At 43.9% G+C, this 15000-nt stretch overlaps 2 protein-coding genes across 4 annotated transcripts in view; one reads left to right on the forward strand and one right to left on the reverse strand.

Moving 5' to 3' along the window:
• The window catches only part of klf12a (Kruppel-like factor 12a), a 39180-nt gene extending 35286 nt beyond the window's left edge, over positions 1-3894 (forward strand). For all 3 annotated transcript variants that reach the window (XM_031558258.2, XM_031558259.2, XM_031558261.2), the window contains 2 exons: positions 626-783; positions 1259-3894. In XM_031558258.2, coding sequence (XP_031414118.1) covers positions 626-783; positions 1259-1440 — 340 coding nt within the window. In that variant the 3' untranslated portion in view covers positions 1441-3894. The remainder of the gene's footprint in view (positions 1-625; positions 784-1258) is intronic.
• Positions 3895-12447: 8553 nt separating this feature from the next.
• The window catches only part of LOC105912601 (serrate RNA effector molecule homolog), a gene marked incomplete at its 5' end in the record, with an annotated part of 8075 nt that continues 5522 nt past the window's right edge, over positions 12448-15000 (reverse strand). Inside the window, 4 exons of the mRNA XM_042702863.1 lie at positions 12448-12473; positions 12618-12701; positions 13173-13335; positions 13516-13709. Coding sequence (XP_042558797.1) covers positions 12448-12473; positions 12618-12701; positions 13173-13335; positions 13516-13709 — 467 coding nt within the window. The remainder of the gene's footprint in view (positions 12474-12617; positions 12702-13172; positions 13336-13515; positions 13710-15000) is intronic.

Consider the following 15000-nt stretch of genomic DNA (forward strand, 5'->3'; position numbering starts at 1 on the left):
TAAAGGATGCTCCTGTGTACCCTATGCTAAAGGATGCTCCTGTGTACCCTATGCTAAAGGATGCTCCTGTGTACCCTATGCTAAAGGATGCTCCTGTGTACCCTATGCTAAAGGATGCTCCTGTGTACCCTATGCTAAAGGATGCTCCTGTGTACCCTATGCTAAAGGATGCTCCTGTGTACCCTATGCTAAAGGATGCTCCTGTGTACCCTATGCTAAAGGATGCTCCTGTGTACCCTATGCTGAAGGATGCTCCTGTGTACCCTATGCTAAAGGATGCTCCTGTGTACCCTATGCTAAAGGATGCTCCTGTGTACCCTATGCTAAAGGATGCTCCTGTGTACCCTATGCTAAAGGATGCTCCTGTGTACCCTATGCTAAAGGATGCTCCTGTGTACCCTATGCTAAAGGATGCTCCTGTGTACCCTATGCTAAAGGAGATATGAAAGGTGTGGCTGCCACTTAGATACTTCCGGGTCATTTCACTCCAAAGCCAAAAATGACTATACGAGCGGGGCCTGAGACTCAGTGTCACTCAGTGTCACTCACCTCTAAAACTGTGCCCAGCCTGCACCAAACCTGACCTTTGACCCCCTGTGTGTGTGTTTTCCCTGTTTCCCGTTAGCTCCATGTTGCCGTTCAGCATGGAGAGCCTGCGGCGGCCCCGGCGGTCCGAGTCCCCCGACTCCAAGAGGCGGCGCATCCACAGGTGTGAGTTTGAGGGCTGCAACAAGGTCTACACCAAGAGCTCACACCTGAAGGCCCACAGGAGAACACACACAGGTGAGCCGCGCCCGCCACGACCTATGACCCCACGACCCCATGACCCAGAGCTCATGACCCACGACCCATGACCCAGAGCTCATGCGCTGAGAAGAAGTCATATAATATAATATAATATAGCCCACAGTAGAACACCCGCCACGACCCATGACCCAGAGCTCATACACTGAGAAGAAGTCATGTCAATAATAATAATAATAATAATAATCATAAAATGTGTAAAACACTCTTTGATTAATAAACTGTGGTGTTAAGTGTTAATAAGACTTTTTTTTAACCCAGTGACTTTTTCTAACCCAGTTCAAAAACAAACTAAAGACGTGTTTTAAAAGCATTTGCATATGAAATGCATGCGTGCCTAAATCTTTTTTAAGGATATACTGTTTGTGTCACGGTCCCCCGTCCCTCTCGTGTGTGTGTGTGTGTGTGTGTGTGTGTGACGGTGTCTCTGTTCCTCGCCTGTCTGTGTGTCCAGGTGAGAAGCCGTATAAGTGCACGTGGGACGGCTGCACATGGAAGTTCGCCCGCTCAGACGAGCTGACGCGCCACTATCGCAAGCACACCGGCGTCAAACCCTTCAAGTGCGGCGACTGCGATCGCTCCTTCTCCCGCTCCGACCACCTCGCCCTGCACCGCCGCCGGCACGCCCTCGTCTGAGTACCGCAGCTGCCCATTGGACGATGCGGGTCACAGACAGACAGACAGACAGACTGACCAATCAAATCAGCAGAGCTGGTTCTCTGCCTGTTAGCTCAACCCTGGGGGGAGGAGCCATCATTACACCCCTACCGCTCTTGAACCAATCAGAGCAACAGACCGCCGCAGCCACAGGGTCCGATTGAGAGAGAGAGAGAGAGAGGGATGGAGAGAAGAAAAGACTGAGAGAGGGAAGAAGAGAGTAAACATGAGGACTTGCTGGTGTGTGTGTCCTGCCAGCAAACAGACATCCAGAACATTTCCTTCAGGATGTTAATTTCTATAGACGTTTTTAAAAAGCATTTGTACACAAGTTGTTTTGTCTGCATTTCATTCAGCTGTGTTGTTTTGGTGATTGTCACTTTAGGAAATTGTGTTTTTTTTTTTTTCAGCTTGTTTTACACAGCTTGTGGAGAAAAGTTAGCAGGAAATCAGAGGAAGGCAGGGTTAGAGAGAGACACACAAATCGTTGTGCAAGTGAGACGAGTGTATGCATGACACCCACATCCATTCCATCTCCCGTTTTTGGGGAGAGATATTAGGAGCGGGAGCACTTCCGAGGGCCAGGAGCGAGGTGCTTGAGTTCACATCAGTCAAATGACTCTTAGTGCAATACAAACTCCCACACACCATCGCTTTCCAATCGAGTCAGTATATCATTGTTTTCCTATCTCATCAGTGCCCCATTGTAGTAAAATCATGTTTGTATACCATAATTTAACAATCTTATCAGTATTTCTGTACGTTGTCTGGGCGTCCCGTCCCCTTTTCCCCGTGTGTACGGTCACCACCAGCGTCTCTACTCTATTGTAGTTGATTTTCTGGATCGTATTAATTTTATCCTTTGATAAATAGTATTATAAAGTGTTTTCTTATTGCTAAGACATTCCAGGGGGGTAGCTTAGGTGAGTATGAAGCGGAGGTGTGTATGTGTGTGTGTGTGTGTGTGTGTGTGTGTGTTTGCACAGTTCAGACTCCTGCCACCAGGGGGCAGTGCAGGAGCACAGAGACTTACAAGTGGCAGAGGGGCTAGTTCAGATGGTTGCAGAGTGATTTGCCAAAATGATCCTTCACCTCGTTTAAAAAAAAAAACGTTCACACACACATCACCTCCATGGGTAGACCACAGACCCAACCATCACCAGTGTTATTTCTAGTCTTGTGGGAACTTTGTCAGATGTGGGTCGGCCCGATGGTGAACGGGGGGCCTGACATTTATGAAGAAATTCAATGAGGTCTTGTGAGGTTTGAGCTCAAAGCACAGTGGAGTGCAACAGTATGGTTGCCTACAACCCTCACGCGCCACCAAAAGCTAAACAGCTGGCCAGCAGATGTCTCCGCCTGTGCTGTGAGGCCGCCGGAGTAATCCCTACCAAGACTTCAGGACCCAAGCCATTAAAGTCCCTACACCCTTGCATGCTCCATACGAATGACACCTTAGACACTTTAAATCAATCAGTCAATCAATCAATCAATCAATCAATTTGTTTATTTGATGAAGAGGGACAGTGTACATTCATGAACATTAAAATGTAAATGCACCCAATTATAGCCAAAAGGCTAATTTCCATTGGCAGTCCCCCTGCCAGAGTGAAAAAGGATATACAACCTAAAAAAAGGGGCATTAATGTATATCAAACATAACAGTGACAATAAAATAAATAAATAAATAAGATACAATACAAAGATACAAGATAAATTGAGCTGCCCCCCAGTACTGACTTTAAAAAAGAGCATTCCCATTGGAAGAGAGCACAAGCCAATCAATGTTTAGAATTAAGAATTAACAAGAGTAATCTAACCAATCAGCAGCCAGGACTTCATGGTGGTTATAGTGTGGTTGCACAGACTTTGCACCTCAATCATCTGCGCTAATGCTAATGCTAATGCTAATATTAATAAGGTCAAATGAATAATAAAGTTTGGACCAGAGGTGCTGTTGTTTTAATATTGATTATTGATTGGGTTTACCTTTGCACCTGGGGGGTTGGGGGTGGGGGTGTCCCCTTCTTAGTGCACAAGCGTAGTTTTAGCAGAGGTCTGTATATTTTACATGAGTTATTCAAAGTTATGATATGCGTTGATTTATTTGTTTGTATGTTTCTGTTATTAAGCGTGTTATGTAAATGCACAGTGTTGAGCAGTTTTGTACGTTCCCAGATAAGTGTGATGTATTACAGTCATAGTATTTTACAGGAGCCCAGCTTTGTGAAAGTATAAATATATAAATATATATAATTAAAACTTCAAAGTATTCATCTTTTTTTCTCTCTTTTGATGGTGTACAATGATTCATATTTTGTTTTCTAATTATGAGTTTGGTTTGAAGTTTGAATGGAACTTATACGTTATAAAAATGTCTGATATTAATTTGAATGGAGGCATGTTAGTCAATAAACAAGAGCCGGTTTGTAAGTTAGGCCTCGTGGTTTCCCATCTGTCTGTCTGAGCATGACTGCGGGTCCAACACTAAAGGGAAACCCCGACAAAAGGGAAAACATTTACGATATACATTTGGGAAGTTTGCTGACGAAATGTTGAAGGTATGCTTCTGGTCACATTCCAAAGTATATGGGTAGTTGACATGAACTCAAATTAAAAGTTGAAAATAATAAAATTCTAAAATGTATGTCAAATTACATATAATTGTATTACTAAATATGTGAATAACTTAAAACTGAGTGAGACCTCATCCATTTCCTTATTTATTTCACGTTATATTAACTTTTTTCGTGTGGTAGTCCTAATAATTGTCCTCCGGTGTGACATCATTTGAAATTATAATATTAAATTCAGAAATTGTCAGACAAAGAAGAAAAATAAGCTTAACCATTATCAATTTGTCCTGATTATATTTCCACAACAATAGTTATCAATTTAAATTCACAATCATGTCATTATCCTACTAAATGATACACACAAAGGTACTTTTCATAAAAGTTTGGGTTATATTCTTTATAATTAGTATCAAACCTGAGGGAACTAAACCTATCTTTACATGTGCCTAGTGATGATATTACTCTTTTTCTATTCAACACTTTTCTCAGGACTTTGTGCATCAAAATGCATTTTTTCCGTACTTTTCTGTTTGTCACGCCACAGGACATTCTGTCACACCAATGGACATCATAAAACAATATGCCAAGTTTTGTGCAAAATCTCCTTTTATTATTTCCTCTGTACTCTCTGAGGTCACAGTGAGCACATTCTGAACATCAGAACCACCACAAATGATTTGGCTAATCGACATCATAACAATATGTCACATCATAACATGAACATATAAAGGGAATTGTATTGTGAAGAACAATTGATTGAAACTCTGAACAGTTCCTTTTTTGGTGAAATTCATTAAACAGTTCATTGATACAATTCATTGGTAAAATTCATTCATAAAATTCATTGATACAATTCATTGATCAAATTCATTGATAAAATTCATTGATAAAATTCAATGATAAAACATAAACGAAATAAAATAAATTCAGTAGAGAACTCAAACAATTTCATCTGTCAGTAAAATTTGGTCACATCTGTAGTACAACTCGAGACACAGTACAACACATCCAGCTTATGTATTGTGGTGCATGGGACTCGTATCATGTTTCTAAATCCTTTTAGACCTCATTGAATAGTAGCCAGTCATATTTAGTGAGCTGTGCAGCACGCTGGTGGGGCTCTGGCTCGGCGATGACACTGACAATTTGGTCTCTGCGGTAGAAAATGCAGTCTGGCTTTTCAGGCCACTTGAATACATTTCTCTTTCCATGTTGAACCATGCAGTTGACTTCAATGTTATCAGCATGCAGTTTGGTGATCTGACCAACAAATGGCTTGTTGTCATAGTTCACTATGACAAATTTTCCCACAGTGTACTCTTTACTGTCTTCATCAGTATTGGGACTATCAGGGTAGGTCTCCTGGATTCTGTTGGGATGCAGTTGATCAGAATTTGCATTGGAAGAATTGTCGAGCCTAATCTTAGATGGTGTGAAGCACTCACACATCTCTGGGTAGCGGCAGAAGCAGCTGAGATCCCTGTAGTAAATCTCTGCTGGAGAGAAAGAAAGTATCTGGTGAGTATGAAGAATCCCAGGGACTTTTGGAACTGATGGTGGCAACATTTCATTGAAGACATTAATGTCACTTTCGTCTATCCACTTGAATCGGATGTTCTCAACTTCCCTATTGATCAGAAATTCATACAAGTCCTTTGGATTTTGTAGGTCTTTGCCCCCATGGACATGGTTATCCGCCATCCGTTTCACTGCTCCCCCAACTCCATCGGGTGCACCCTTACCATGGGCTCTCTCTGAGTAATTCCAAGTTATGTGCTTGAGCCCCCAAGTAAAGGGTACACTGCTTAGGAGGTAACAGTTTGCCTTATTTCGATACTGCGTGACTGGACCATCACTCAACACATGAAGAGTATCAATCTTGTGGGCAGAGTTTTGCATCATTTCATGTACCACAGGTTTGATATGGGCCCACACAGCACGTTCATTGTGGCTGAGAGAGTCAGAGATTGTGGCATAACACTGTGACCCTGTTGATGTGTAAGCCACTACTGTATGGATGGATGCCTGCTGCCGGTTTCCTCCAAAATGAAATGACTGAATCTCTGTGTTTAATTTACAGCCATAATTTTCAGAGAAGTCAACATGTAGAACTATTTCGTTCTCTTTCAGGTTCTCTTTCAGATTCCTGAATTTCTGGGCCTGGTGAAGCCAGTTGAAATGGTGGATGGCAATGGCCTCCAGCTCTCTATGAAATTCCTCAACAAGCTGTCCCACTGTACCAGTTTCTGTTTTCTTCACCCAGTTTTTGTATGTTCTGTCCCCAACCACCACATCTTCTTTTGTCCAGTGTTCCCATCTGGCTCGATCATCTGGGTTATACGCTGCAAGCTGTATTTCATCAAAGCAGCACTCGGTGCATGTTCGGTTCATGCATTTTAAGTCTTCAGTATTGCAGGTTATGCCAGAGAGGAGAGATGATAAGCTTTTTGAAAATAGTATACCCCTCTGTGACAAGCCATCAATAATGAGCCGCACGTTCTCATGTTGGTAGCAGGCACATGTATTGCGATCATTGGATCTGGCTTCTGTGACAAAGAATGGCTTGTATCGTATAAACTGTCTGTAAGACATTGCATGTTGTGCTTCACATGTCTGTTTATACTCTTTGTGCAGGTCTACTAAAGATTTAGCTAGAACTCTCCTCTGCATTTTTACTTTCCTACCAATAGTGTCCTTTTTCCCAGGGAGAAGCCTGCTGTTCTCATCTCTAATCAAGAACGACTCCACTTGTTTCTTTCTTTGTTGAGCCTTCTCTCCTCGTTTGGACTGTTTTGGTCGTGATGTATTTTTATCATAGATGTTCTGTCTTTGGATGAGGCGTTGATTTTGTCTTCTAAACCTCTCAGCTTTTCTTTTTTCTGCTTTAACTTGTTTAATTAAATTTTCCTTTTCAATCATTAACTTCTTCAGCTGTTTTTTGACAGCTGATTTTTTTTTTACTCCCTTGGGTTTGACTGGACGTTGTATCTCTTTGGGTGAATGTGTTGGTGTGCTGCTTGCAACAGGTACTGGGCCTTCGTTGATCACTTCGTGATCAGATGGTTGATCATGAGCCTGAGGTGACTGTGGAGTAAGCTCCATTATAGCCTTAGTGGCTTTGTCCCTTGCCCTACATCTCCTTTTGGACTTTCTCCATTTTTCTTGGAGCTTCTTTTTTGTTGCTGCTGACACAGACTTCACACTGAGTTGAACAATTTCTCCAAGTGCTTTTTTCTCCTGATATCTGCAGAAAAATGTAAAAACCTTAATTATTGTGAAGTAAGCAAGCATTTCTGATCATGTAATGAAACGTAATGCTTATATCATTCCTGGTTGCTTGTTAAATTTACTTTCTGCGTCTCTCTCGCAAGACATCCTCTCTCTTCCTAGGATCCGTATTCAACCTCTCCCTGTACTTTCTCGTCCTGTCCTTACTCGTCATTTTCTGCGTTCCTCTCAAACCTTCTGACTGGATTTCAAACTAAATGAAACATAGTAGGAATGTATTACTTTCAGTGTACTCCAATGCTGAGAGAAAGGGCGGAAAATGCAAAACTTGAAAGGAAAATACAAAAAACACTAAAGTGGACGATTTGCTATTATGGAAGTAGTCTATTTAATTAACAAAATGTATTTATCTAGGCCTTATCTATAGCCTACGTCCACTGGTGTGACGGCCATTTCCACCAGTGTGACGCTGATTTCGTGTCACACCATAGGACAGTGCTGTCACACCAGTGGACATTTTCAGCTACATGGCTAGTTTTCGGCCTAGCTGTATGCTAGAGAGTCTTCAATCCAATGTTACAGTTTAAGGTTTCCATTATTTTAAAAAGTCAATCAATATAAATGTATGAAAATTTTCATATCAACACTTTAATTACGTCACACCAAAGGACTACGTAAGTGGTCCCCTTTCTAACAGTGCACGAAAATAGCAATATTCTGATAAATATCTGAGCCAAAACTCACCATATGTGCAGTCCATGTGCTCCATTGATGTCTTCTGTACTTCCTGGATGAAGAAGGACCCTTCTCAGTAGTGGGATGCCAAAATAATGCCTGTTCTATATTTACAAAATGGTGTCACACTAGGTGGACATACATTTTGCGGACAAAACGTAATGCGTCATAATCATTTGGAGTGGGGACATGAAGACTTACAACCTATAGTTTCATAAAGTAAACATTGTTATTATATGTATAAAAGTAATTTAATGTTTTTGGTCTTATTTTTTTATTTAATTACAGTAGTTTGAAGATCGGCAATGTAACCCCGGACAGTCACACCAGTGGACAATGGTCATGTTTCAAACCAAATATTGAAATACTTGAATTATAACGCTCATGAATTAGAGATGCATTTGTTTTTGAAAAACAAGTTGATAATAAAAACAGAGATTTTAATAAAACATGACCAATTATTATTTATATTTGTCACAGTAAACACAAAAATGGAGCGTCACGTCAACCACCCATATTATAAAGCCTTACTGTAACCATTTGGTCTGTTGTGCCCCTCAAGCAAGAGTGACATCTCTAAACTCACACTCCCGCTCACACTCCCCTGAGCACTCACACACTCCCATGAGCACACTCACACACTCCCATGCAAAATGAGCCCGTCTGTGGAAATACTAAGCAGCTCCTGAGGAACCCTGCCTAGTGACCCTTAGTACAGCTAACAGTTTATAACCAATTAACATCTCGCTTCACAAATATCACCTTTACCATCCTTCTGCTACTAGTGAGTTTGTCAGAAAGCACTTCAGCTCCCCCTGCTGGCCAGTTTATATATTACATAACCTCGACCTCCACTGGAATGAGTCGTGTCGTGTAGCAGGACTCTTCTGGTCAGATAGTACTCCCTCTGCTGGTTACTTTGCGAACAACCTACAGTACCAGTCAAAAAGTTTGTTCTTTACTTTTATTATTTTCTACATTGTAGATTTATACTGAATACATTTAAACTACGAAAGAATGATATACTAAACAAAAAAAGTTTTATCTACCATGTAGAAAATAATAAAATCAAAGAAAAATCTTCTCAAAAAATGAGAAGGTGTGTCCAAACTTTTGACTGGTACTGTATGTGGTAGATAACCAGCCCTAATCTGATCTAACCCTGATAGGCAGGATCTCGGTAGGGGAGTATTCTGCTTTTAGTTTCTTCACTGACACTGACAATCAAGTAGACGCGAGTCATGAATGAACAGCAGTCCAAAATATATTTACATATACACAAAACATACAAAAGTGGACACAATTGGGCTTAAACAGGTAAGTGAAAAGTAAAACTTACAACGAACACTAAAGGTTACATTAACACAGATTATTGTTCATCTAGGTAAAAACAGAAAATTGACCGTTAACCCACAACGTTGCCAATCGTCAGGTGTTCAACTGCAAATCCACAATATACTTGCAATGCATTGTGGGATCTGTAGTTGTAGTCATCCTACAGCATGAATAATGTGTAAAAACAAATGCTTGACATCTGCTGGTGTGATATCGCAGTGCCGTGCCCATGTCATAGGCCTACAGTTGTCTGAGGAGCATAACAGTCACTGTCTCAGAGAAGGTAAAGCCAACACAGCACCTCTAAACATGACACAGCACCTCTAAACATGACACAGCACCCCTAAACATGACACAGCGCCTCTAAACATGACACAGCACCTCTAAATATGACACAGCGCCTCTAAACATGACACAGCGCCTCTAAACATGACACAGCACCCCTAAACATGACACAGCGCCTCTAAACATGACACAGCACCTCTAAATATGACACAGCGCCTCTAAACATGACACAGCGCCTCTAAACATGACACAGCGCCTCTAAATATGACACAGCGCCTCTAAACATGACACAGCACCCCTAAATATGACACAGCACCTCTAAATATGACACAGCACCTCTAAACATGACACAGCACCCCTAAATATGACACAGCGCCTCTAAACATGACACAGCGCCTAAATATGACACAGCGCCTCTAAACATGACACAGCACCTCTAAACATGACACAGCGCCTCTAAACATGACACAGCACCTCTAAATATGACACAGCACCTCTAAACATGACACAGCGCCTCTAAACATGACACAGCACCTCTAAATATGACACAGCGCCTCTAAACATGACACAGCACCTCTAAATATGACACAGCGCCTCTAAATATGACACAGCGCCTCTAAATATGACGGCTCTGAACATCCACCGCTGCTTCTGCAAGGGTGCTCAAGCCACTGAACAGGCCTTCTACTAACTTTAGCACATACCAGACCGATATCAGGGAGATTATTTCACACGGTTAACTCCTGCCATCTGTAAATACAACATTTAAACTCCACATTTAAACTCAAGCGTGTATTTATGTTACATTTCCCACACACACACACACACACACACACACACACACACACACACACACACACACAAAGAACAGTCCACTGACGGTGTAATCCCAGGCGTGCCGTACCCCAGAGTTTCCCATCCTCTCCTAAAAGAAGTCTTCACCAGGAGCGTCCCAGTCATGGTATCTGATCACCTTTCCTGGCTGCCCACGCATTGATCTAGCCAAAGAAAGTGACAAAAATGGCATCAAAACTCTTCTGGCTTTTCACTGGATAATCCTGTGTGGATAATCCTGTGTGTGTGTGTGTATGTGTGTGTGTGTGTGTGTGTGTTTTCATCTCTTTGTGCGGACTAAGACAAAGCGTTGGGGTGAGGGTGTTTCAGATGCTCTGTTCTGAGTGTGTGTGTGTGTGTGTGTGTGTGTGTGTGTGTGTGTGTGTGTGTGTGTGTGTGTGCGGAGAGGAGTCACCATTCCTCTCACCTGTTGCCATGGGGCTTTCCTGCGGGGCCTCCTCTAAACCAGCCCAAGTGTCCCCCGTCTGCTCCGTACTCGTCTGGAGGAAAGGGACTTCCTGTCGGGTGAGGGGGAGAGAGATCAGCCTGGGTCCACACCCTACACTAATGTTCCTCATCGATGCCCTAGGCCCTGGTATGGTCCACATCCTACACTAATGTTCCTCATCGATGCCCTGGTATGGTCCACACCCTACACTAATGTTCCTCATCGATGCCCTGGGTCCACACCCTACACTAATGTTCCTCATCGATGCCCTGGTATGATCCACACCCTAAACCAATGTTCCTCATCGATGCCCTAGGCCCTGGTATGGTCCACACCCTACACCAATGTTCCTCATCGATGCCCTGGGTCCACACCCTACACTAATGTTCCTCATCGATGCCCTGGGTCCACACCCTACACCTAGGATCCTCATCGATGCCCTGGGTCCACACCCTACACTAATGTTCCTCATCGATGCCCTAGGCCCTGGGTCCACACCCTACACCAATGTCCCTCATCGATGCCCTAGGCCCTGGGTCCACACCCTACACCAATGTTCCTCACCGATGCCCTGGTATGGTCCACACCCTACACTAATGTTCCTCATCGATGCCCTGGTATGGTCCACACCCTACACTAATGTTCCTCATCGATGCCCTGGTATGGTCCACACCCTACACTAATGTTCCTCATCGATGCCCTGGTATGATCCACACCCTACACCTAGGTTCCTCATCGATGCCCTAGGCCCTGGTATGGTCCACACACTAAACCAATGTTCCTCATCGATGCCCTAGGCCCTGGTATGGTCCACACACTAAACCAATGTTCCTCATCGATGCCGTAGGCCCTGGTATGATCCACATCCTAAACTAATGTTCCTCATCGATGCCCTGGTATGGTCCACACCCTACACTAATGTTCCTCATCGATGCCCTGGTATGGTCCACACCCTACACCTAGGATCCTCATCGATGCCCTCTGCATCTGTGTTTACGTGCGCATGGGTGTATCCAAAGTATCCCAGTTTTACTGTTGCGGAGTGCGGACACATCTCTCGATGAATCAGTGTTTGAGATAATATCTCGACGTCATGTGCTAAAGCAAAGTCTGTTATTCTTTATAGATCTGTAGTTTTCTCCGCCCCTTCATGACAGCAGTAGCTACCAACCGTATGCACACATGCATGCACCTAGCAGCGACTTTGAGAACTATACTTTGGGTGTTACAGTTTGACTGATACCCCATAAGCATTTCAAATGGACTGTGTCACTTATACATACAGGCTGTCACATATGCCTGATCGTGATGGAGAGGGGGGTTGATCCACAGCCAATGAAACAGCCCCACTAGTCTTCCAGGGGCATTTGAGCATCAGATATCGGTCACAGTCTTACCCTCATAGCCACACACACACACACACACACACACACACACACACACACACACAATCTTACCCTCATAGCCGACGAGGGGTGGGCTCGTCTGGCCAAAGCCCCACAGACACACACACACACACACACACACACACACACATTCTTACCCTCATAGCTGACGAGGGGTGGGCTCGTCTTGCCAAAGCCCCACAGACACACACACACACACACACACACACACACACATTCTTACCCTCATAGCTGACGAGGGGTGGGCTCGTCTTGCCAAAGCCCCACAGACACACACACACACACACACACACACACACACATTCTTACCCTCATAGCTGACGAGGGGTGGGCTCGTCTTGCCAAAGCCCCAAAGACACAGAGGAGAGAATGGCAGCCCAGGACCTCCTCCTTCTGGAGGCCAGGAGACAACAGAACAAGAGTGAGGGACAACAAGGGTGAGACAACAAGGGTGAGACAACAAGGGTGAGACAACAGAAAAAGAGTGAGAGACAACAGAACAAGAGTGAGGGACAACAAGGATGAGACAACAAGGATGAGACAACAAGGGTGAGACAACAGAACTGGACAAAAACAACAGAGATACAGAAATAGCTTAAAAGCAACAAAACAACAACAACAAAACACCACACAAGACGACAAAACATGGTGGGATTGAAAGATTTGGTCAATTCTAATAGGTAACTACACACACACACACAACTACACTATGTCATGTCTAATGGGTAACTACACTATGTCATGGAAATAGTTTAAAGTCAGATGAAAATGACCAAAGACAACATAACCTAAGCCAGGTGAGCATTTCTACGCTGCATTTTCACCAAACTACACTCCAACATAAGTGATTGACAGGTTGATCACCCTGTCCTGGCCTGGGGGGCCGGGGGGGCGGAGACCTCATCCCGGGGAAGTAGGGCCTTTTGGGGTCCATGAGGAAGTTGTTGAAAAAGAGCGCCTCCTTCCTCACCTCCTCCACCTCCTCCCCGTGTCTGGCGAGGAGGTGCTTACGGACGAACTCTGACCCCTACGGGAGAGGGAGGCAACCAATCACAGAGCGGCATGACAAAAGATAACAAAGCAACTTTCACATCACTCACATCGGCTAAACTCAACTGAAACTGAAATTCTCAATTGCATGCACAGATCTATAAAACAAAACCATCCCAGTATGTACACAATCACACACACACACACACACACACACCTTAAACCTCTTCCCACAGAGAACACACAACCACTTCTCCTTGTCCAGCTCCCGTGTGTTTGCCGTTACAAACTTCTCCACTTCCTGTTGGGAGTGCCTCCGGCCCATGTTCTCCGCCTCCTCGTCACCCAGACGCTCCCGTGGGAAAAACAAATGGTTCAGTTTGTCCTCAAACCTCTTCTGCCAGTCCAACACTACAGAGAGAGAGAGCGAGAGCAGGAACAGGAGCACTAAGCATTACTGAAAAATATATCATAGCTTCGTTTAGGATTTTGCTGAAAATGGAAATACAATTACACAAAACAAAATGGCTGTCCCTCTAAGCCACTGCATTGGGTAAGGCCTAGCAGAGACCATATAGTCCCAGCAGGTGTTGAAACAAAATGGCTGTCTCTCTATGCCACTGCATTTTAAGGCCCAGCAGAGACCATATAATCACAGCAGGTGTTGAAACAAAATGGCTGTCCCTCTAAAGCCACCGCACCTGGTTTAAGGCCTAGCAGAGACCATATAGTCACAGCAGGTGTTGAAACAAAATGGCTGTCCCTCTAAAGCCACAACACCGGGGTTTAAGGCCTAGCAGAGACCATATAGTCACAGCAGGTGTTGAAACAAAATGGCTGTCCCTCTAAGCCACTGCGTTTTAAGGCCTAGCAGAGACCATATAGTCACAGCAGGTGTTGAAACAAAATGGCTGTCTCTCTATGCCACTGCATTTTAAGGCCTAGCAGAGACCATATAGTCACAGCAGGTGTTGAAACGAAATGGCTGTCCCTCTAAAGCCACAGCACCTGGTTTAAGGCCTAGCAGAGACCATATAGTCACAGCAGGTGTTGAAACAAAATGGCTGTCCCTCTAAGCCACTGCATATTAAGGCCTAGCAGAGACCATATAGTCACAGCAGGTGTTGAAACAAAATGGCTGTCCCTCTAAGCCACTGCATTGGGTAAGGCCTAGCAGAGACCATATAGTCACAGCAGGTGTTGAAACAAAATGGCTGTCCCTCTAAAGCCACCGCACCTGGTTTAAGGCCTAGCAGAGACCATATAGTCACAGCAGGTGTTGAAACAAAATGGCTGTCTCTCTATGCCACTGCATTTTAAGGCCTAGCAGAGACCATATAGTCACAGCAGGTGTTGAAACAAAATGGCTGTCCCTCTAAAGCCACAGCACCAGGTTTAAGGCCTAGCAGAGACCATATAGGCACAGCAGGTGTTGAAACAAAATGGCTGTCCCTCTAAAGCCACAGCACTGGGTTTAAGGCCTAGCAGAGACCATATAGTCACAGCAGGTGTTGAAACAAAATGGCTGTCTCTCTATGCCACTGCATTGGGTAAGGCCTAGCAGAGACCATATAGTCACAGGAGGTGTTGAAACAAAATGGCTGTCCCTCTAAAGCCACAACACCAGGGTTTAAGGCCCAGCAGAGACCATATAGTCCTAGCAGGTGTGGAACTAAACTAAACTAAGCTAAACTCCTCTCTA

The sequence above is a fragment of the Clupea harengus genome, chromosome 21, assembly GCF_900700415.2.
Source record: "Clupea harengus chromosome 21, Ch_v2.0.2, whole genome shotgun sequence".
In the NCBI taxonomy this organism is placed as follows: domain Eukaryota; kingdom Metazoa; phylum Chordata; class Actinopteri; order Clupeiformes; family Clupeidae; genus Clupea; species Clupea harengus.